General features: G+C 42.3%; 1 protein-coding gene across 2 annotated transcripts in view; it reads right to left on the bottom strand.

Annotated features, from left to right (window-relative positions):
* cntln (centlein, centrosomal protein) overlaps positions 1 to 25,425 on the bottom strand; it is a 529,511-nt gene that overhangs the window by 48,166 nt on the left and 455,920 nt on the right. For both annotated transcript variants that reach the window (XM_072258219.1, XM_072258220.1), the window contains one exon: positions 4,004 to 4,192. In XM_072258219.1, coding sequence (XP_072114320.1) covers positions 4,004 to 4,192 — 189 coding nt within the window. The remainder of the gene's footprint in view (positions 1 to 4,003; positions 4,193 to 25,425) is intronic.

Raw genomic sequence — 25,425 nt, forward strand, 5'->3', positions numbered from 1 at the left:
ATGTAAATGAAAAAGATCAGCTGTATAGCCTGTGGGAAATTAATCCAATATGGCAGCTGACAATGAGTTGGTTGCAAATCATTTTACTGTGTACAACACAAGTAGTAGTGCTCCCTTAGGTGGTCAAAGCACATCTGGATTGGGTCTGCCTCCTACTCCACCTCCCATTCTCATCTCTCACTGTGGATGTCCCCTTTCTCTTTCATCTGTACTTCTTGCTGCTTTTCATCTAGTTAGAGCCTCTCAGACAAGAGTTCTATCGACTTGTTTGCCAAGGTACACAGTATGAAGCAGGTAACAATGCAGTGTGAGACCTTATTTGTTAGGGACTGGAGCTGCCAGAATACAGTGGACAGTATATTGTAATTTTGAGGAGGGTAACAGAATTTCAGCTAAGCTCTTTGGGCTACCGTGGTTCTCAATGTAGCAGCACCCAACTTTGGTAGGTGGACAGCACATAGCAGTAAGCAAGAATCCTGTGATTTTGTGATCCCTGAAAGATGAGGACAAAGGAGACTGCAGGTGCTGGAACCTGGAACAAAATACAGAACTCATCGGTGGAGGCAGAAACTGTATGTTGACATTTCAGGCTGAGACTCCACATAATAACTGAGAGGGAATATGGAAGATTACCAGTATGTAGCAGTATGAGGAGAAAAGAAAGCAAGTGGGGAAGGGGCAGGGCACAGGAAAGATAAATAAGAGGAGAATAAATCCAGGTGAACAGGCAAGTGTATGTGTGTTATACTTTATTAGGAAATTGAAGAGATTCGGCAGGTCAACAAATATACTCAAAAACTTTTATAGTTGTACTGTGGAGAGCATTCGGACAGGCTGCATCACTGTCTGGTGTGGATGGACTACTGCACAGGACTGAAAGAAGCTGCAGAAGGTTGTAAATCTAGTCAGCTCCATCTTGGGCACTAGCCTACAAAGTACCCAGGACATCTTTAGGGAGTGGTGTCTCAGAAAGGCAGCGTCCATTATTAAGGATCTCCAGCACCCATGGCATGTCCTTTTCTCACTGTTACCATCAGGTAGGAGGTACAGAAGCCTGAAGGAACACACTCAGCGATTCAGGAACAGCTTCTTCCCCTCTGCCATCTGATTCCTAAATGGACATGGAAGCTTTGTTGACATGTCATAAAATGGTTACATTTTTAAAAATTGCCCTGTAAATTGTGGCATGGATTGTATCACCCCCCACTAATGTCGTCTAGTTTCGTAAATTCATGAGACGTTCTAGAAGCTAATATTTTTATATGACAACGTGAATTTTCTATGCATTGTGTAGGCAAGCAGAGTGGGATTATTTTACCTGACCCAGCTCCAGTGCCATTGCCTTATGAGACAAACCATTAGTTTACAGACATATTGTAATTCATGATTACTTTGCCTTTTTTTCATATTGAACGGGGCTGGATTCTGTTCAGCTGCAGATTTCACACACAGGTTTTGAGTGATATCCCATTTTAAACAGGACAGCCAGCAGTGGAGATGTCTCCCTCTCCTGATAGTCACCTAGCTACCAGCCTCTTACAACTGAGCAATGTTCTCTCTAATTTTTAGTAGTCAGTGTGCACAAAAATCTTATGATGTGCAAATTTTTTTCCTGTGACAAAAGTATGTGCGCACTGAATGCACACATGGTACAGTTTATGTAGGTTTACAAAATATTTGACATAAAACTGCACAGAACAACAACAAAATAACACACATATTTGAGTATCTCAGTTATTTTTTCTCTCTCCTGTCTTTGGCATTTACTCATTCTTTGTAAACTCTATCTAGACTAATAGAACTTCCATCCAATTGATAGCTTTTGATTCTCATTAGCATATCCAAATGACATTCACCTAAACAGTTTCTCAGCTTGGCTAAAACCTCACTCACAGTCCGCAGTAGACGCAAGAAAGGTTCCCCCAATGTTCATCAACTGTGCAAGGTCACAAAACTTCATTTTGAAGTACAAATGCCACCATTTGAGCAAAGTTTGAAATCAGTTTGGATTTAATTTTTTTCTTGCACGGAAACTTTGAAATCATTAGACTGTCTAACTATTACAGTATTTTCAGCTAGAAAATCATGATAACTTGTTCATCGCCCAATGTGAAGTCACAATCTGCAATTGCGGAGAAATCAAAAGCTGACCATTCTTGTACCTCATCTTCAGGAAACCTTTCTTCTAAATGAACACAAAGACTATTTCTAAAAGTCAACAGCAAACTTGTATCTACTGTGATGTTTTCTTCACGTTGTTGGCTTAGCAAAACTTTAACTTTGTCACTCCACGAAACATTGTCTCCCAGATACTGCTTTCTTATCTTGTTAATTTTGCCTTGCACAAAATGAAGTGAATCAATCAGTGTCAGGCCACTCTTTTGCAGAATCTTGCACAGTGCAGCCAGTTCATCAAAGACTTCACTTAAAACCTGTAAAACTACTTTGTATCTGATGTTTATCAATTTCTTGTGACAGTATTTAGCCAGAGGGTCATTTGACTGATCTTTTTCAATAAAAACTTCGTAAGCTATCTACAGGATTTGAAACAGATCTTTGTAAACTTTACGATATGAACACTGTCCGCCAAAGATGGCTGCCGCCGTGATGCAGCTGTACAAATCAGAACAGGAAAGGTGAGGTGACGTAAATTAGTGACGTGCATTGTGGTATTTGAGAAACCGACTAACTAGTTAACAGAAACATTTAGCTAAAAGATTATTTTAGGTAACTAACCTTTTGTGCACACATTAATTTCCTTCGTGCGCTGGTTGAAAAACGTGTGTGCCCGCGCATACCTTAGAGGGAACTGAGGTGTGACTGCCTCTCTGTAGCTCCTAGCTATCAACTCCTCATTCTCCCAAATGAACTGAAGGTCATGCAGTTCCAGATCCAGATTCAGTTCTCTAACAAGGAACTGCAGCCAGAGGCACTTCTCACTAGAGGTCTCTCAGACTTTCCACATCATGCAAGAGGAATACACCACTGCCCTGGTATCCACTCTCAATGTTCTACCTATGCCATAATAAAGAAAGAAAGAAAAACTTGAAAGTAATCTCAACCTAGCTTCCATCTCTTCTTGTTGAAACCACTTGAGCCAAAGCCTCAGCTCGCTACTCTATCCTTGTCCCCCTCACACTATGGCTGTTCCTACAATGGCCACTTTGCTTAAACCTAAATTCTTTTTATTGGTTCTTGCCAATTACCTTATCAATTTGAAACTGAATGGAAAGTCCCAATAGGCTCCACTTTTTTTTATACGTCCCGCTCCTTATGACCAGTAATGGCCTCTGCTAATAAAAAATGAACAGAAAATCCCGACAGACTCCACTTCATAAATCTCCCACTTCTCGCGACAGGTAACCGCTTCTACTACCCGTAACTGAACAGAAGATCCAGACAAGCTGTTTTTGCTAAATCTCCTGCTTCTCACAACAAGTAATTCAATAATGAAAGGGTACCTTTTAGATCACAATTTACCCCCTCCCTATTACTTAGTTCTTTATTCGGGTTTTTATTGGCTCTTGCTCATTACTGATCTCGTCATCATCATGTGCTGTGTCATATGATGTAAGCAATCATGCTTTCACGACTATGATTATTCTTTAAAAATTTTCTACAGGAGTAATTTGTATTTGCCGCCTTCTGGGCAATGTCTTTACAAAACAGGTGATCCCAGCCATTATCAATACTCTCCACAGACTGTCTGCCTGGCATTAGTGGTTGCATTGCCGGGACTTGTGCTGCTCATAAGACCATACACCACCTGCTCGCATGGCTCCCTTGACCCTGATTGGGGGGGCTAAGTAGGTGCTACACCTTGCCTTAGGTTGAACTGCAGGCTAGCAGAGGGAAGGAATGCCTTACACATCTTTTGGTAGAGACACATCTCTGCTCTGCCACCCAAAACTACTTAATTACTCAGTCAATTTGAAACTGAACAGAAAATCCCAACAGGATCTGCAACATGAATGAAAAAAAATTATGCCCCAACGTTTCTTACCTCCTCATCTTCAAGATCCAATAAGTCTTCCAGGTCACTTCGGGAAATATTAAGGATAGATGCCGCCACAGACTGGGCTTTGCTGAAGGACTCCTTTGAAAGACCTTCATGGCATAATTGTTTCATCTTTACTTGTTTCAAATGGGTTCTTCTGCTTTGAACTTCTTTGCATAGCTTACTGGCCAGTGCCTGTCATGGTGAAAAAATCCAAATCTGAGTAACTTGCAGATCAGCAATAACTTGCATTTATACACATCATTCAGTAAATTAAACCAAATTAATTATAGGCCTTTACTTCAAGGAGTTTGGAGTTCTTCCTTCAGTTAGTCCTGACGAAGGGTCTCGGCCTGAAACGTTGACTGTACCTCTTCCTAGAAATGCTGCCTGGCCTGCTGCGTTCACCAGCAACTTTGATGTGTGTTGCTTGAATTTCCAGCATCTGCAGAATTCCTCGTCTATGCTACTCATATGACTTTATAATTTAAATCCTGGTACTCAAAATCTATCTCTCATGGACAAAGGAAGTCTGCAACAATGATGATTAACACTGTAGCTCTCGAGTTTTTTTCTTGCTCAGGCTTGAGAGGTATTTATTAATCTTATTTGTAACTGATTCCTCTTGATCTTGTCAAGATCTGTCAATGAGTCAAGAGCTGCACCACTTTCAACATGAATTTTTGAGGGCGTTGACGGCAATAAGATTTGCACTCTTGGTTGTCTTTGAATTGCACAGTTTAACAATTCACTTTCTCTGCTCCCTCAGCTCCCCATATATGATTGATTTAGAAGATTACTTTCAATACATCTATGTTGTATTTATAGTAGCATTTTCTGATGATGGTGATGTTTGCTGGCTCAAGAATGTCAGTGATTGACATCTTGTCATTAAATTCAGTGGATGAAGTGAACAAGGAATTGTTTGATCTAGTTAACATGCTGTCTATTAGGAGTCCATGTTTAAGAACAATAGCTGGGATTCGACATCTAATTCTCCATCTTTAGTTTGATGGAGAAATATGTTAAATTCAGGGCTTTCGTTTTGAGCTGGCCAGAGACCTTTTTGACTTTGCAGCTCTGTAGACAATTTCTTGTCCAAGGAACTACCATTGAAGATGTGCTGGCAAAATATTTCAGCTGGTCCATATTTTCCAACTGTGTGCCATGAATGGAGGTAGTTTTCACAGAGGCAATGAATATGGTATAAGTTGAATTAAGATTTCTGACTTCCTGAGATTGATGGTGAGACTGCTTTAGAAAATCAGTAAACAATGACCTGAAGGTCATACTGTATATCTGTTGCCATCAGGGTGCAGTCGTCTATGGAGAGTAGCTGGATGAGAAATTTCTCCAGCATTGTGGTTTAGCTTTCAGTGTTTGAAGATCAAAGAGCAAGCCGTTGAGTCAGTAACAGTTGTATATCTCCTCAGGCAAGTCCCTTGAGATATCACCAAGAATGCAGACAAAGAACTGGTTGTACAGCACTGGAGTAAGTAGGGAAACTTGCTTCACTTCATTTAAAATTTCAAGCATGCCATGAGTTACCTTTGGAGAGCATTCGTCCAGTCATGCGATCATAGAACACATGAATGATTTGTATCAACTTTCTTGCACAGCAAAATTCATTCGGAATAAACACTTTCTCTGTTGTTGATATCAACAAAGACTGCATGCAGTTCTGTACTCCACATTAAACATTTTTCCTGCACGTACAAAAAAAATTGTTGTAGTGCTCTGAACTGACTTATAACCACACAACACTGACAGATTCTCTTCAGATGTATTTGCAATAAGTCTGTTTACTTGCATGCAATGAATTCTTCAATGCAAGCTAATATTTTCTCTGTGACACAGAGAAAATTCCCTTGCAGTTTGCAGTAGGCTTTGATGCTTTAGATTTAAACACTGATACAATAATGACATTTCTGAAGTTTTACTGCATTTCTTCTTTCAGCCAGATATTACTTAATAAACCGTAAGTCACCTTGACAGCACTCGGATTTGCTGTTTTGTATATTTCTGCGGGGACTACATCCTTAGCAGAATTCCGTTGTTAAGTGGCTTTTTGACCTCCAGCTATTGAAGGTCTGAAGAGATCAGCTGTAGTGGGAATTTGGGCCTTGGGTCATTGGCAATTGGTTGACTGAGGATGGTCTGATGAGCACTGATGTCTTCCTCCATCTCTGCATAATTTCTTCATTATCTTTTCTCAGGGTTGGGGTATCTTCTGGGAATCTGTGTCATATTTGTAAAGTGTGTAAACTACTTTGAGTCAAAGAATACCTTTATGCTATTCACAGCAGACATGTTAAACTTTTGCCATGAGGATTAGCCATGATATTCAACAGCAGTGCAGAGTCAAAACATGAGGAATAGGGGAGTTTTCTGACCTCTATTTTCTGACCATTTTCTCACCTTGTAGCCACTCTGTCATTCAATAAGATCATGGCTGATTTTTTAAAAAAAATTCTAATTTCCTGGTCTTTAATTCAGGAACAGAAGAAATAGGAACAATAGTAAGTCAGTGAATCTGATCCTTGAATCTGATCCACTATTCAAAAAGATTACATTTGATATTATGATATTTTACTTCAGTGCCACTTTCCTAGATTAATCTACACTCCTTGAGTTTCCTAATATCTAAAAATCTATCAGCCTCCTTATTTAAAATAATCAATGCTCTGTTTCCCTCTGTAGCTGTTTTGGATAAGTAAGTCCAAAGATTCTTTATTGCTTTGGTGCAAATGCTCCTGTTATGGATGGTCAGTGCTTTATTTTGAGACAATGACCTCTGGTTTTTGACTGCCCTGCCAAGGGAAAACATTGTCCCTTCACCTAACCTGACAGAAGAATTTTGTGCGTTTTAATAAGGCCACCTCTCATTCTTCTAAACTCATGAGAGCAGAGGTTTAATCTTCTTAACCTCTCCTCATATGACAAACTCTCAGGAATCGATCTGGTGAACCTTTACTGAACTCCCTCAAGTACATCAGTCTTCGGATAGGGAGATGTGATACATGCACATTTTCAGATACAGTCTTGTAAGGGTCCCTTGTAATTGGAGCAAGGGGATTCTACTCTTCCACTTATTTTCTAATGCATTAAAGGCCAATTTACAGTTTCTCTTCCTAACTATGCAAGTAAATTTCCATTCATTCAAGTACAAGGAAATCCAGGTTCCTCTGAATAGCAAGACCTTTCAAGTTCCCATATTTCAAAAACAAAAACACGTCTAAGTAAATATATTGTCTAGGTACGTATATGTTACCATATACTACTTGAGATACATTTTCTTGCAGGCATTTACATGAAAATAAAGAAATGCAATAGAATTTATGAAAAACTATACATAAACAAAGATTGGTAAACAACCAATGTGCAAAAGGGAAGACAAATTTGCAAATAAAAAAATAATAATACTGAGAACATCAGTTGTGGTCTCATGGGATGTAGAGCTCTTGAAAGTGAATTTGTAGGTTGTGGGATCAGTTCAGAGTTGTGGTGAGTGAAGTTATCCATGCTGGTTCAGGATCCTGATAATTGAAGGGTAATAACTGTTCCTGAACCTGGTGCGGTGGGACCTAAGGCTCCCATATCCCATCTGATGACAGTAGTGAGTAGAGAGCATGGTCTAGATGGCGGAGGTCTTTGATGATGGATGATGCTTTCTTGTGACAGTGCTCAAAGATGGGGAAGGTTATTACTGTGATGGACTGGGCTGTATCAACCACTTTCTGTAGACTTTCCATTCCTGTGCATTGTTGTTTTCATATTAAGCTATGAGGCAAACACTCTCCACTGTGCATCAATAGAAGTTTGCTCGAATGCCAGAGATGTGGATATGTGACAAAAGACATCAGTGAACATTGGGCTGTTCCAGATCAATGGTTCCAGGAATCAGATATGTCCATGTGAGCAGGAGGCACGAGGAGTTATGGGGAGCTATGAGGGCTGGTCAGTCAACATGCCTGGACTTTGAGCCAGGAGTTCGGGGTCCTATTATCAGGCAGTCTGGCAGGTTGATTCTTAAAATTGAAGCCCAAAGTTCAATTGGAAGTCCAGAAATCGAAGCCTGGAGATTGGAGACCCGGAGGCCTGTCCATGCATGTGGGTGGGAGGGAGGAAAGGGGTTTGTTCTGCTGTGTTGTTTTGTTCTGTTCTGTTGTGTTCGTAATGGCTATCCCTCGAGGTCCAGGATGATGGGCTACTTATGGGGTCTCAAGTGGCTTATGAGTCCAATCTTGGCTTTGAAAGTTCTTCCACATTCAGGACAGGTAGTTCCAGATGGCAGATCGGGCTTTGGTTGTTGCTGCCTCTCTTTCCATTTTCTTCTCTTTTCTTCTAATTCTGCACATCTGTTGGCTTCAAAAGTTGCTGTTCCTTCTTGGATGATGGCTTGCTAGAGTTTCCTGTCCTTGGCATTGGTTTCCCAATTGTTGATGTTGATGTTACATTTCTTCATGTTGGCTTTTAAGATGTCTTTGAATCTCTTCTGTTGTCCGCCTCTTGTACATTTGCCTTCTTTAAGCTGGGAGTAGAAGATTTATTTTGGCAGATGTTCGTCTTTCATCCGAACAACATGACCACTCCATCTTAGTTGGTTCTTGATGACGTAAGCTTCAGTGCTTGTTGTTTTTGCTTCATTTAGCACACTGATATTGGTTCTTCTATATTCCCAGCTGATATTTAAGATGTTTCGAAGACAGCGTTGATGGAACTTTTCAAGTGCCTTCAGATGTCGTCGGTATGTTGTCCAGGTTTCTGATGCATACAGGAGTGTTGGAATTACCGCTGCTTTGTACACTAACATTTTGGTGTCTGTTCGGATGTCACGAGCATGGAAGACTCTTGTTCAGAGACATCCAAAAGCTGTTCCAGCGTATTTAAGACAATGTTGGATCTCGTCACTAAGGTCGACATTGGAGGAGAGGTGACTTCCAAGGTACAAAAGGTGGTCCACGTTTTCTGGGGTTATTTCGCCAAGTTGAATTGATGGTTCTATCCGATTTGTCTCAGTTGGTGACGGTTGATAGATGATCTGAGTTTCATGTGTGCACGGTTGAAGGCACTCAGAATCTGTTGTAGGTGGTTTTCTGAGAGAGCTGTAAAATCAGAACACTATTAAGAAATTTAATGTTGACATCCTTCAAGACATCAGCCATGTACAGAAGATCCAACAAAATCTTCAAGAACAACTGTTTCAACAAATCCCACCATCTGTAGAAGAACACTGGAATCAATTGAAGAACGCTATCATCACCTCCTGCAAAGAAACAATTGTTCTGTTACGTATTATTCTGCTGAGCATTGTGGGCATGCAATGTTGGCGCTGGAATATGTGGCGACACTTATGAGCTGCCCCTAGCACACCACAAGTTGGTTGTTAACGTAAACAATGCATTTCACCGTATGTGACTATCGCATATTTTATAATATGTTTCGATGTACATCTGATAAATAATCAGAATCTGAATCCAAAGTCATTCCCCTCCATTCTAAGCTCCTCTCCAGCCAAGAGATATCTTTAGCCCTGGTACACCACTTTCATTTGTTTTATTTTGGAGATACAGCCCAACACGCAGCACCACCCAGAAACCCACCTATTTAACCCTAGCCTAATTACTAGACAATTTACATTGACCAATTAACCTACTAACCTGGATGGTTTTGGAATGTGTGAGGAAACTGGAGCATCCAGATAAAACCCACATGCTTATGGGAAGGATGTATGAACTTCTTAGAGATGGCATCGGAATTGAGCTCCGAACTCCGACGCACTGAGCTGTAATAGCATTGTGCTAACCATGGCACTACTGTAGTTCCCTTCTTGGACTCTCACTTGCAGCTGCAAAGAACAGTGTTTATTGCTGTAACATTATTATACCGCTATATTCCTTTTCACTCCCACAACTTGAATAATGTTCCATATTATGGTGCTGTGCCTGGTTTGCTCTTAATCTCTCTAGTCTCCACGCTCAGCCACACAGCTAGCAAGATATGTAGACCAGTTGGGCATATAAAAGAGCTCAGACATCCCTAATGCTGAATTCTGGATCACCATTATTGTCTCACTTATAAGCATGCTCTCCTTGACTGGTCAATCTCAAAATCTTAATTGCAAGGCTAGTTCCTGAAACAAATATCCAAATACCTTTCCCTCTCTCTGATGTAGCAAAGTAGTTGAATTTTGGACTTCAGCTCATCAGCTCTCGAGATAAGAATCAGAATTAGAATTAGGTTTATTATCACTGACTTATGCTAAGAAATGTGTTATTTGATGCCGCAGAACAGTGCAAGACATGAAAGCTATGACAAGTAACACAAATAAATAGTACAAAAGAGGAATAGCAAGACAGTGTTCTTGGGTTCATAGACCATTCAGAAATCTCATGACACAAGGGAAGAAGCTATTCTTAAAACCTTGAGTGTGTGTCTTCAGGCTCCTTTATCTCCTCCAAGGTAGTAATGAGAACAGGGCATGTTCCAGATGGTGAGGTCCTTAGTGAGGCACTGCTTTTTAAAGATGTCCTCAGTGGTGAAAAGGGTTGCTGCCTGTGATGGAGTCTACAACCCTCTGTAGCCTCTCCATCCTTTTCATTGGAGCTGCCATACCAGGTGATAATGCAACCAATCAAAATGCACTTCACCACACATCTGTAGAAATTTGCAAGTATTTAGCAACATATCAAAACTCCTCAAACTCCTGATGAAGTTTATTCACTGGTGTGCCAATCAGTATGTTGGGCCCAGTATGTATCCCAGAAACTTGAATCTGCTCACCCTTACCACTGCTGACCCCTCAACGAAGATGGGATCATGTTCTTTCGACTTCGCCTTTCTTGGTCTTGCTGACTTGACGTTAAGGTTGTTGTTCTGACACCACTCAACCAGCTGATCTATCTCACTCCCGAATACTTCCTTTCTGCCACCTGAGATCCTGCCAGCAGCAGCGTCATTGGTGAATTTATAGACGGTGTTTGAGCTGTGCCTAGCCACACAGTTATGAGCTAGAGAGAGTAGAGCAGTAGACTAAGCATGCATCATTAAGGTGCTCTTGTATTGATTAACAGCAATAAGGAGACATTACCAATCCACAGTGTTAAGGATCCAGTTGAGAGAGGTAAGAAGTCCCAGATTTTGAAGCATGTTGATCAGTACACTCATCATCCGCACAAGTGCTTCACAGGGCTGCATGCTAGGCCCCTTGCTCTACTCACTTCATACTAATAATTGAGTTGCTATGTGCAGCTCTAATGCCATACTTGAGTTTGCTAGCAGCACCACCTTTGGTGGCTGAAACAAAGGTGGTGCTGAATCGGCATATAGGAGGATGGCTGAAAATCAGGTTGAGCAGTGCCACAATAACAACCTCTCACTCAGTATCAGCATAACCAAAGAGCTAAGAGGAAGAATCCAGAGGTCCAGGTTCAGTCCTCATTGGGGGAATGGAGGTGGAGGGGGTCAGTAGCTTTAAATTCCTTGGCGTTATCATTTCAGGGGATCAGTCCAGGGATCAGCACATAAATGTCATCACACTGAAGGTATGTCACAAAAAATTTTCCCACATTACTACAGACACACAGTGGACAGTATCATAACTGGTTCCATCATGACTTGGTATGGAAACACCAATGCACAGGAATGGAGAAGGCTACAGAAAGTGGTGATACAGCCCATTGCATTACAAGAGAAGCCCAGCACACCATTGTGTACATTTACATGGGGCACTGGCAAGAAAGCAGCATCCATCATCAAAGACTCCCACTATCCAGGCAATGCCCTCTTCCCATTGGTACCATCTACAGAAGGTACAGAAGCCTTTGGTCTCACAACACCAGGTTCAAGAGCAGTTCTTAACCCTACTACCATCAGGCTCTTAAAATGGCATGGATAACTTCATTCACCACTACTCTAAACTGATTCTATGGCCTACAAACTCACTTAAGGACTCTTTACAATTCATGTCCTCAGTATTATATTTCTTGTACACTTCATCTTCTTTTGTACATTAGTTACTTGTCAATTTTTCTCTGCTTATATAGCTTTTCATAAAATTCTACTCTATTTAATTTTTCCTGTAAATGCCTCTAAGAAAACAAATTTCAAGGTAATATATGGTAACATACAGTGGTAGGCAAAAGTTTGGGCACCCCTGCTCAAAATTTCTGTTACTGTGAATAGCTAAACGAGTAAATATGGCCTGATTTCCAAAAGGCATAAGGTTAAAGATAACACATTTTTTTAATATTTTAAGCAAGATTACTTTTTTATTTCCATCTTTTACAGTTTCAAAATAACAAAAAAGGAAAAGGGCCCGAAGCAAAAGTTTGGCCACCCTGTGTGGTCAGTAATTAGTAACACCCCCTTTGGCAAGTATCACAGCTTGTAAACACTTTCTGTAGCCAGCTACGAGTCTTTCAATTCTTGTTTGGGGGATTTTAGCCCATTCTTCCTTGCAAAAGGCTTCTAGTTCTGTGAGATTCTTGGGCTGTCTTGCATGCATTGCTCTTTTGAGGTCTGTGATTTTCGATGATGTTTAGGTCGGGGGACTGTGAGGGCCATGGCAAAGCTTGCGCCTCGAGGTAGTCCATTGTGGATTTTGAGGTGTGTTTAGGATCATTATCCTGTTGTAGAGAAGCCATCCTCTTTTCATCTTCAGCTTTTTTACATACGGTGTGATGTTTGCTTCCAGAATTTGCTGGTATATAATTGAATTTATTCTTCCCTCTACCAGTGAAATGTTCCCTGTGCCACTGGCTGCAACACAAGCCCAAAGCATGATTGATCCACCCCTGTGCTTAACAGTTGGAGAGGTGTTCTTTTCATGAAATCCTGCACCCTTTTTTCTCCAAGCAAAGGTTCATTGCGGCCAAAAAGTTCTATTTTAACTTCATCAGTCCACAGGACTTCTTTCCAAAATGCATCAGGCTTATTTAGATACTCCTTTGCAAACTTCTGATGCTGAATTTTGTGGTGACGATGCAGGAAAGGTTTTCTTCTGGTGACTCTTCCATGAAGGTCATATTTGTGCAGGTGTCACTGCACAGTAGAACAGTCCACCACCACTCCAGAGTCTGCTAAATCTTCCTGAAGGTCTTTTGCAGTCAAACGGGGGTTTTGATTTGCCTTTCTAGCAATCCTACGAGCAGTTCTCTCAGAAAATTTTCTTGGTCTTCCAGACCTCAACTTGACCTCCACCGTTCTTGTTAACTGCCATTTCTTAATTACATTACGAACTGAGGAAATGGCTACCTGAAAATGCTTTGCTATCCTCTTATAGCCTTTTCCTGCTTTGTGGGCATCATTTATTTTAATTTTCAGAGTGCTAGGCAGCTGCTTAGAGGAGCCCATGGCTGCTGATTGTTGGGACAAGGTTTGAAGAGTCAGGGTATTTAGAAAGCTTTGAAATTTGCATCACCTGGCCTTTCCTAACGATGACTGTGAACAAGCCATAGCCCTAACAAGCTAATTAAGGTCTGAGACCTTGGTAAAAGTTATCTGAGAGCTCAAATCTCTTGGGGTGCCCAAACTTTTGCATGGTGCTCCTTTCCTTTTTTTTCCACTCTAAAATGGTACAAATCAAAAATAATACACTAATCTTGTTTAAAATGTTGAAAAGAATGTTTCATCTTTAACTTTATGACTTTTGGAGATCAGTTCATCTTCTATTCACTTAACTATTCACAGTAACAGAAAATTTGACCAGGAGTGCCCAAAGTTTTGCATGCCACTGTATATGTACTTTGATAATAAATTTACTTGACTGTCCAGATGCATAATTCTGCACATTGTGGGAACCAGCCTCCCTTCTATGGACTCTGCCTGTAATTCTTGCTGCTTCAGTAGCCAAAGACCCACCCAAACCAGACATTCACTCTTTTTCCCCTCTCCCATTGGGCAGAAAATACAAAAGCCTAAAAGCATGTACCACCAGGCTCAAGGACAGCTTCTGTCGCACTGTTATCAGATACTTGAATAGATTTTGTGTACAATAAGATGGACTTCTTGGCCACACAGTTTACCTTGTTATGACCTTGCAGTTTATCATTTACCTGCACGGCACTTTTTTTGACAGCTTTTACACTTTGTTCTCCATTGTTATTGTTTCACCTTGTTCTAGCTTGACGCACTGCATAATGATTTGATCTGTATGAACAGTATGGAACAGAAGCTTTTCACTGCATTTTGGTACATGTGACAGTAATATACTAATACCCTGTCACTGATGTTGGGTTCACAGGTTCATCTTAACCAGGCTTTTCCCTGTTGCCTTTGCTGAAAAGAGGGGCCTCCATCATCTGATACCTCACTGTGCCCAGAGCCAGTCTACTTGCTATAATGGGGATGGATGACAAATTTCCTTCCATAAAAGACAACCGTGAATTTTGATGGATATTTTACAATAATTCGGTAATTTTTGTGGTAATTATTACGGAAGGTACTTGTTCAGCCTATTAACAGAATTTAAATACTGCAGCAGCAATAGTGAGATTTAAGCATGGGTCTCTGGATTGTTAGTCCAGGACACTGGATAAACAGCTTGGTAACTTTAACTGCCTTGCAACCTCTACGGATTTGCTTGCATGGCAAAGTTTGGGAAGTAAGGATTTGCTGTGCGTGGAGATCAAGTTCAGCTTCTTAAACTTCAACACATACACACAAATATACATATGTATAGACCAAATAAAGGAGGAATTGGAAGGCATTAATTAAGGTTAAAGAAATGACCTTTAAAGAATTTAAAGGATAGATTTTAAGAGAAGCTCTTCTGGTGGGATGAAAGAGTAGAGGGAATAATCTAAAGTTTAATTACAATGTAACACATAAAAAGTGCTGGGGGAGCTCAGCAGGTCAGAGAGCATCTATGGAAATGAATAAACAGTCGACGTTTCGGGTTGAAACCCTTCATCAAGATAGTCAAATACTAACGCATATACTGACTCTTATAATTTACATGGATGACATATGTGTTATGATGTGTGCTATGATTCTGATTCTGAAATGTACTAGGACTGCTAGCAATATGCTTTCATCATCTGAAATCATGCATGAAATGCACAGAATTACAATAGTTTTAAAAGCCTACTGTGCATTTTCTTTGTTTTAGTTTATTGATTGGTGTAATATTTTTTCCAAGAGATAGTACAGCAATAACTATAATTAAAATCTGACCATATTGTATTCATACATTGCTCTGTGGAGAGTTCAGAATAGGAGAATAGTCCCAGAGCAAACAGCTTTCTTATTCTTGAGTTGCTCACTTGGATTAATGACAGTTGCCCCAAAGCATCTTAAACCTGGCACTTGACAGCAACCTCTAATCTTGACAACCTTGTCTAATAACTCTAATAAAGTTTTAACCAGAGGGCATGTTATAGACAACTGAAGTTTTGTAATATGCTAAGGATGACAATGGCATCTAAATGCTGCCCTGCCTTCCCAAAATGCACAGAAATCTCGATGATTGATCTCAATCACCATTTATTATTAATGATTTATAAGCATATTTTGTCACATTGTTAGAATGAGAAAGTAGCAACATTGAAATTGGAGAGACTCTTTAACACAATAGAAAGCACTTTTATACCTGTCAATGTTTCCACAGAGAGGCCTTGGGCATCTCTTTCATCAGTTTCATACTGATGCCAGAATAGGCAAATCCAACTGCACTCATATTTGTGACAATGAAATCCTTTTTTGTAAAGATTATCTCACAATTTAAAAGAGTTGTAGAGATTTCACCAGTGCTGGTTAAGAATCTATCATTCATTCAGATGTGCTGATCCTCAACTGAGGTACTATTGAAAAACTGCAGCAATCAGTTACAACGAAGGTCACTTCTTCTTCGAAAGTCTGACTTTGAAATTCAGAATATAGGAAACGGGAGCAGGAATGGGCTAGTCCCTTGAGACTGATCCACTATTCAATAAGATGACCATTTGCCCATTCTTGGCCTCAATGCCACTATCAGCTCTATCACTATGCGTTCATCTCCATTCTTATTTGATAGCTGCTGTTCTCCACTTTGAATATATTCAACTGCTCTGCCTCCATGCCTTTGGTGTAGAAAATTTCAAAGATTTATGACCCTCTGCAAGAAACACCTCCTCTTTATCTTAAATAGATGACCCTTTATTGTGCAACCATGCCCTCTAATCATAGATTTCCCCACGAAGGGAACACTCTCTCAGTATCCATGTTGCCACCTTCAATCAGGATCTTGCATGATTCAAGAATAAAAATCTCTCCCTCTTCTAGTGTAATGGGTACAAGCCCAAACATTTCAATCTTTCTTCAGACAGCAACCCCTTCATCACAGGAGTCACCCTGAATTTCTCTCTCTTCTAGTACAATAAGGCCAAACATTTCAATGTTTCTGTACTACTCATGAAAAAGGGAGATGGTGAATGAAACATATACGCTGTACTGTTCATTCCTCAATAACTTTATGGTGAATGAAGAATACGGTGTGTATTTCTCCTCTTTAGGCATTTTGGTAGGCATGAGCAATCAATTGTGTGCTGAAGATTGAATTCAAGACTTTACAAGTCAATGGCAGATTCAGTGCTCAATAGTACAAAAAAATGCCTTGTACAGATTCTCAGAATTTTCAACCAAACATATTTGCATGTTTTTAAAGTAATATCCCTTTTTTCCTCAACATGAAATGATATTCACATTAAATTGTTTTAACTTATTAAAAACAATTTTGAACAATTCCTTATAACTAAATTGAACACATCTCAACCTTGTCACACACACCCCCTCAAAAGTAGACCTGCAGTCACTACTTTTTTTATTTCAATCTCAAGGCTGTCTCACTGCAGTAATTTGGACAGAGAAGTTGTTTACACACACTTCTTTCCCTATACTTAGCTATGAATCGCAGTCATTCAATGCTAGAAATTATTTGACAATGAGAGCAGGTCACAATCACAAGTGCACTTAAACGGACCATGGCTGCCACGTCCTGGTTTCTAATTTCTGAATACCAGGGCAAATCTGGGCTTCAATGAGGAAAGGTTTATATGATTTTCTCTCTAAAGTGCTCTACGATAGCAATAGTCTTTGGGCACCTGGAGAATACCTGTCAATTAGCATAGGGTATAACAGCAGTTCATGAACACTTCCTTATGCCAATTAGTTGGTTGCTTTACAGTGCAACAATCACTTGTTTAGGGCATCAACAGCCCTCTCAATCAACAGTTCCTATACTATTTCCCTTGTACAAAACATTCCTTTGGTTCCTAGTAGGCACATGGTAGTTGATGTAGGAACTGAGGCACAGGTAGCCATGAAATAATTGACATTACACAATTATAAGGCAAGGCCTGATACTGATGTGTTCTACAGTCTATATGTTGCAACATGCGGGGGTCCCAAGCCTATCGCAAGTAAAGTGTTTTGGTGGTCGTCGTTCTCACTGATGAAACTTTGAGCTCTGTTGTCTTTGCTCCATCTGGTTGTCTGACTTATCATTCGCAGGAGTAAGTACAGGAACTAGTATCAAATCATATGCAGGAACATCACTTGGGTCACTGGGTTCACTACAAGGACTGGTACTGATTCGCAATTGAGCAAGTCATCTAGGTTACTTGGTACAGATGAAGATAAAGGGACTGGTATTGGTTCACATACAGGTAAACTCAACAACTGTTCCTTCTCAGGTATTTGTCCCTGGAAGTATTGTCAATCCTCAACCCTCATTTGCTGCTCAGCAGGTTGTATAGGCTCTTCTTCAAAACTATTCTGAGGTTGGGGACATTTGACTTGGTAGTTATATTCATCCTCACTGTCACTAGCTGATTCATTCTCTTCCCTTTCCTTAGGTGGACAAGCACTAATGCTTTGTTGCAGTATCCATTTGTGGTTCAACATCCAAAGGTAGGTGTCACACATGGCCTGAGAAGACTGCGATGTAGCACTCTGGATCTTTCTTTTTCTTGTTCAGGTTTACTTCATAGATTGGCACATCCTTCCCAACTTTTCGTACAACATGGATGCCATTCTCCCAACAGTTTTGAATCACCCTGGGCCTCAGCGGGGTGTCAGATTGTTTACTAGGACACGATTCCCAGATTGTAACGCTAAATCTCATTCTGATGTCATAATTTCTCTTATTTCTCCCCGAGATCTTTTGCATATGCTCCTTGGCAATCTAATGAGCTACTTGCATGCCTCTTTTCCATCTTTCCAAGTATTCACTTGGGTTGCAGGACTTTTGTCAGTGTCCAGGCCAATGAATATATCTATGGGCAACCTTGATGATCTACCTAGGAGAAGGTAGAACGGAGAGAATCCTGCTACTTCCAATCTTGTGCAGTTGTAAGCACAGACCGTTTTATTCAATGACTCTTTCCAATTTTCATTTTGTCTTTCTGTTGGAGTTTTCAACATTTGCAGAAGGGCCCAGCTGAACCTCTCAACTTGTCCATTTCCCTGAGGGTGGTACGGTGTAGTTCTTGATCCTGCCATGCCGCTATGTTTCCTCAGCTGCGTTTAGTATTGGTTCTCAAATTTGGTCCCTTTGTCACAGCGATTTGTGATGGGAACCCAAACTTCAGCACAAAGTTATTGACGAAATGGTCAGTTAGTTTTTCCTGACTTTGAGGTTGTGACATATGCTTGTGCAAATTGTGTAAAATGGTCAATAGTCACCAGAATGTACTAATATCCACCCTTGAACTTGCCTAGGTGAGGAAAGTCGAATGATGCAAGTTCAGATGGCTGCATTGTCACAATGCTCTTGAGTGGTGCCCTTGTTTCCTGACACGATGTCGTTTGCTTGAGACAGGTACAGACTCTTAGCACATGGTGCTCAATGTCTCTCTGCATGTGAGGCCAGAAAAATCTCTCTCTTACCAGAGCTGTTGAGTGATCATTGCTTTGGTGCCTCATTTTATCATGTAGCTCTTTCAGAACTGTACACTTGAACTTCTCAGGTAGCACCAGTTGTGTTCATTGGGTAGTTTTCTGATTAAGAATGCCTTCCTCATCCAATGCTAATTTATCCCACGCTCGCTTGCTTAATGTCTGTGTTTGTTGAAAAGTAGGCTTCGAACCTGAGCGTACAAAGTCAATTACAGTTTTGATGTCATCATTCTCTTCCTGTGCTTGTCCTATCTCTCTCCCAGACAGTGGTCAAACTGACATGTTCACTAAGTCAATATTTACGGAGTCCAACTGTACAGATACTGCCATGGACCAGGGTATGTCCCTCAATGGCCTAGTCTGTGGCTCCCACTGAATTGGACGAGATTCCTTCCATGCACTCACTCCTAGTCATTTCCATGACTACTCACATTTGGGACAAAAATTCAACATCAACATCTTATTTTCCTGGGCGATAATGGATACTGAAGTAGAAATTGGCTAGTTCAGCAACCCATCTATATCTGGTGCATTAGAAGACAGAACATACGAGAGGGGATTGATGTCACTGTAAACTGTGAATGTTGGGGCATGGTACAGGTAATCCCTAAATTTTTCAGTAATTGCCCAATTCAAGGCAAGGAGTTCTATTTCCCTGCTGTGTAGATGGTAGTTTTTTCTGCATTAGTCAATGTTCGTGAACCAGAGGTTATTTCTCTCAATTTGCCATCTTTGATTTTGATATAGGACTGCTCCCAACCCCTAATTGGAGGCATCAATGAGGAGAATGAATGATTGTGCAAAGTTTGGGAATCTCACGGTGGCTGTACCAGGCAGTCAATCAGCTTCTCGGAAGTTTATTGAAGTATCTCTGTCCAAGTGATCGATTTGCAAGAGGGCACACAGTTCCTCTTCCTATTTGTCTTTCTAATGCCACCTCCACTGAGATGATTTTGGTCACTGTCATCTATGCTTTTTAACAGGTCATGGGGGGGGCACGATTCAAGAGAAATCTTTAATGTACTGTCGATATCAGCTAAATAGACCAAGAGTCTTTCTCAGTTCTCCCACTGTGACTGGCCTCTTCTCTTTTAGTGCTGTCACTATCACTGTGTCTGCAGGATCCATCTGATTTTCCTCTGCTGATATAATTCTCCCAAGGTACTGAACCTCAGCCTTGAAGAACTCACACTTGCTGGGTTTAGATTTCACTCCATATGCCTGCATTCACTGTATCACTCTTCTCACTGCATCAACATGCTCATCGAAGGTCTTAGTGTGACAACGCATCAGTGTGTCATCCAGGTATGGTACACAGACTTTATCCCTTAATCCTCCAAAGCACTCCTCCATGAAATGTTGGTAGGCTGCGGAAGCATTCATGAGTCTAAAGGGAATTCAAACCCACTCATACAAGCCCCAGGGGATTATGAAAGTTGTTAGTGGCCTGCTTTCCTTCATCATGAATCCTTGGTAGTATGCTTTCCCCTGGTCAAGTACGAGAACCAAGCATTACCCCCTAAGTTGTCCATAATGTCTTGCACTTGTGAAATGTGCTGGCAGTCCGGAATAGTTTTTTTATTCAGGTCCCTATAGCCCAGGGGTCTCCAACCTTTTTTGCACTGTCGACCGGTTTCATATTGACAATATTCTTGCGGACCAGCCGACCCGGGGGGGGGGGGGGCGGCGGGTAGGGTTGCCAACGGACAAAAGTAGCAGTTAAATAGCAGTCAAATGTGACACCTTCACAGCGATTGTGCAACCACCAACTGCAACTCCAACCTTGAACTCCAGGCCGGGTCTTTATGTGCTGCTGTTGTGACTCCCGTCTCCCCTTCCCCCACCACCACTCCGCAGCCCCGTCTTCTTCAGATCCCACCGTCAACTCCTGGGCCCTCAGAGGCTCCATCTTCCTCTCACCCCAACCCTCCTCTCTCCATTGACACACCCAGCCTCCCCCGTCCCCCCTCTGATCCCAGCTCTCATCCGTGCCGGGTCTTTACCATCCCCTCCGACCTTCAACTGTCGGAGGCAGAACGCTCTGTTCTCAGTAAGGGCCTCACATTTGTCCCCCTTCGCCCACACCTCAGCGAGTTCCGTGTTCGCCATGATGCGGAACTTTTCTTCCGCCGTCTCTGTCTCCGAGCCTACTTCTTTGGCAAGGACTCTTCCACCCCCACCGATGACCCCTTCTCCCGTCTTCAACCCTCCTCTTCTTCATGGACACCCCGCTCTGGTCTTCTGCCTGCTCTGGATCTCTTTATCGCTAATTGCCGACGGGACATCAACCGTCTCGACTTCACCGCACCTTGTCCCCATTCCAACCTCACTCCTTCGGAACGCTCTGCTCTCCACTCCCTCCGCACTAATCCTAACCTTATTATTAAACCCGCCGATAAGGGGGGTGCTGCTGTAGTCTAGTGTACTGACCTCTACCTTGCCGAGGCACAGCGACAACTCGCGGTTACCTCCTCTTATTTACCCCTCGATCGTGACCCCACTAAGGAGCACCAGGCCATTGTCTCCCACACCATCACTGACTTTATCCGCTCAGGGGATCTCCCATCCACTGCTACCAACCTTATAGTTCCCACACCCCGCACTTCCCATTTCTACCTCCTAACCAAGATCCACAAACCTGCCTGTCCTGGCCGACCTATTGTCTCAGCTTGCTCCTGCCCCACCGAACTCGTTTCTGCATACCTCGACACAGTTTTATCACCCCTTGTTCAATCCCTTCCGACCTATGTTCGTGACACTTCTCACGCTCTTAAACTTTTCGATGATTTTAAGTTCCCTGGCCCCCACCGCTTTATTTTCACCATGGATGTCCAGTCGTTATATACTTCCATCCTCCATCAGGAAGGTCTCAAAGCTCTACGCTTCTTTTTGGATTCCAGACCTAATCAGTTCCCCTCTACCACCACTCTGCTCCGTCTAGCGGAATTAGTCCTCACTCTTAATAATTTCTCCTTTGGCTCCTCCCACTTCCTCCAAACTAAAGGTGTAGCTATGGGCACCCGTATGGGTCCTAGCTATGCCTGCCTTTTTGTTGGGTTTGTGGAACAATCTATGTTCCGTGCCTATTCTGGTATCTGTCCCCCACTTTTCCTTCGCTACATTGACGACTGCATTAGGCGCTGCTTCCTGCACGCATGCAGAGCTCGTTGACTTCATTAACTTTGCCTCCAACTTTCACCCTGCCCTCAAGTTTACCTGGTCTATTTCCGGCACCTCCCTCCCCTTTCTAGATTTTTCTGTCTCTGTCTCTGGAGACAGCTTATCCACTGATGTCTACTATAAGCCTACTGACTCTCACAGCTATCTGGACTATTCCTCTTCTCACCCTGTCTCTTGCAAAAACGCCATCCCCTTCTCGCAATTCCTCCGTCTCCGCCGCATCTGCTCTCAGGATGAGGCTTTTCATTCCAGGACGAGGGAGATGTCTTCCTTTTTTAAAGAAAGGGGCTTCCCTTCTTCCACTATCAACTCTGCTCTTAAACGCATCTCCCCCATTTCACATACATCTGCTCTCACTCCATCCTCCCGCCACCCCACTAGGAATAGGGTTCCACTGGTCCTCACCTACCACCCCACCAGCCTCCGGGTCCAACATATTATTCTCCGTAACTTCCGCCACCTCCAACGGGATCCCACCACTAAGCACATCTTTCCCTCCCCCACTCTCTCTGCATTCCGCAGGGATCGCTCCCTACGCAACTCCCTTGTCCATTCGTCCCCCCCATCCCTCCCCACTGATCTCCCTCCTGGCACTTATCCGTGTAAGCGGAACAAGTACTACACATGCCCTTACACTTCCTCCCTAACCACCATTCAGGGTCCCAAACAGTCCTTCCAGGTGAGGCAACACTTCACCTGTGAGTCGACTGGGGTGATATACTGCGTCCGGTGCTCCCGATGTGGCCTTTTATATACTGGCAAGACCCGACGCAGACTGGGAGACCGCTTTGCTGAACATCTATGCTCTTTCCGCCAGAGAAAGCAGGATCTCCCAGTGGCCACACATTTTACTTCCACATCCCATTCCCATTCTGACATGTCTATCCACGGCCTCCTCTACTGTAAAGATGAACCCACACTCAGGTTGGAGGAACAACACCTTATATTCCAACCTGATGGCATGAACATCGACTTCTCTAACTTCCGCTAAGGCCCCACCTCCCCCTCGTACCCCATCTGTTACTTATTTTTATGCACACATTCTTTCTCTCACTCTCCTTTTTCTCCCTCTGTCCCTCTGAATATACCTCTTGCCCATCCTCTGGGTCCCCCCCCCCGACTTGTCTTTCTTCCCAGACCTCCTGTCCCATGATCCTCTCGTATCTCCTTCGCCAATCACCTGTCCAGCTCTTGGCTCTATCCCTCCCCCTCCTGTCTTCTCCTATCATTTTGGATCTCCCCCTCCCCCTCCAACTTTGAAATCCCTTACTCACTCTTCCTTCAGTTAGTCCTGACGAAGGGGCTCGGCCTGAAACGTCGACTGCACCTCTTCCTACAGATGCTGCCTGGCCTGCTGAGTTCACCAGCAACTTTGATGTGTGTAGCAGTCAAATACGTTGTTTACCATGAGACTACAATGACCATGAAGCCTTGCGCGGGCACAAGTGCGCATGCATTTCCGTACCGATTTTCTCAATAAATCGTTTTTGGTGATTCTGGTCGGGGGAGGGCGGGGGGTGATGTAAATCACGGCTGGAATATCGGTGATAAGTGGCTAATATACTCAATTTCGTTTCTAAAAGAGTTTATCTAATGAATTTAATATTACACACACAGCGCATATTTTCCTCGCATGAATATAGCAATAAGTCAATTATCAGGGGAGCTTGAAGTAAGTGTTCAACAAACTTCCAGTAGAAGTGGTAGAGGCAGGTTCGATATTATCATTTAAAGAAAAATTGGATAGGTATATGGACAGGAAAAGAATGGAGGGTTATGGACTGAGTGCAGGTCGGTGGGACTAGGTGAGAGTAGCGTTCGGCACGGACTAGAAGGGCAGAGATGGCCTGTTTCCGTGCTGTAATTATTATATCACATTATAAGTAAGTCAATAGCATCGTAACATTTTAAGTATCGTTTGGATATTAAACACACAGCACATATTTTCCCTGTATGAACATATAAAATCATTGCAACACACCAATATCGCCGAATCAGTGGGACCCCTGGGCTGAATACTTGTTCCCTGCAACAAGACGGTCCTATCGAAGGGTGACGGGAGACAGTGATACTCGAAGGAGGTTCCTTATGTCCAGTCTATTCCGCAATTTGGTTTTTGTTACATTCATTGCAGAGATATGTTGGAAATGGAAGCAACGTTTTCAGTGCTTTCCCGGCTATCTTAGGATATTTAGCCTAGACTTTGATCCAGAATGCCGGCAGAGATGTTATGTCAAACATACTTCTCAGCCCGCCGTCATTTGCAAGCTCGAGGAGTTGATCTCCTTCCCGCGCTGACACGGATGACGAGCCAGTAATGACCTCGCATGTGTAATGGCTCAACAGTGGGTGACAGGGAATGAGGAAAGGTGCAGCTGACTCATATCGCCAAATCATATCGTTTCCTCGCGGCCCGGTAGTTGGGGACCGCTGCTATAGCCTAACACACACATGATTGACGAGGCGAGTTCGATTTCTCGATCCACTCATGGACGATTAAATCAGGCAAGTAATCCTTCATTTCTTTGTAGACTGGCTTTGGAACTGAAATATAAGAGCTAGCAACTGTCTCATCACCTTTAAGAGAAATGCTCATCTGCAAACCTCTAATACATCCAATATTATTGTCTGATTTTGAAAAGGAGTGACATTCTTCTCGTAGCACCTGCTTCACGATCAGCTACTGCTGCGTATTTAGGTGGTTCATATGGACTGAGGGATCCCATAAATCAGTGTTGAGTTCACCCTTATCACCCTCTATTTGGTGTCAAGCGGCTGGGTCGAATACGGCACCTTCTTGTTCAGTGACAGGGAACACACACTTAACTGGTTGCAATGTTCTGAGTACCATCTTCTCAGCAAGTACGATGTCATGGTCTGTTCTGTTGTGCACATCAGTAACAATGTATGGGCATGCAATCCTCTGAAGTGTTACAAGTGTTTCACGCAGTTTAAGGCCTTCTGCTCACTGTGGGTTCACTTCTGGTTCAACGAGCATTATTTTGTCTTCTCTCAAAAAATGGAGACTGTACATAGCATTGAACTTGCGTTGTTGTATGCTCTGGCATATTAACTCTTTCCTTTGTAGTCTTTACACGATACTCACAGGGATTCTCAATGCTAATCAGATTGGGTTTGCTTCTCTTAAGGCTAGGGAATGCAGCTCTCACTGGTCATACATAGGTCCCCCCTTCCTGTCTTTAAGTCTTCTTTTGTCACTCTCCTTCATAATCTGTTCAATTATGTTGAAACCAACGATGGGATGGACCCAGAACCGGTATGATCAATTCTTTTGCACCAGTTGAAGCTAATTTTAAAGTGATCTCAACCCATCCTACATATGGCATACTTGCACCATTAACGGCCTCCAACTG

Source organism: Mobula birostris, chromosome 5 (assembly GCF_030028105.1).
Source record: "Mobula birostris isolate sMobBir1 chromosome 5, sMobBir1.hap1, whole genome shotgun sequence".
NCBI lineage: Eukaryota > Metazoa > Chordata > Chondrichthyes > Myliobatiformes > Myliobatidae > Mobula > Mobula birostris.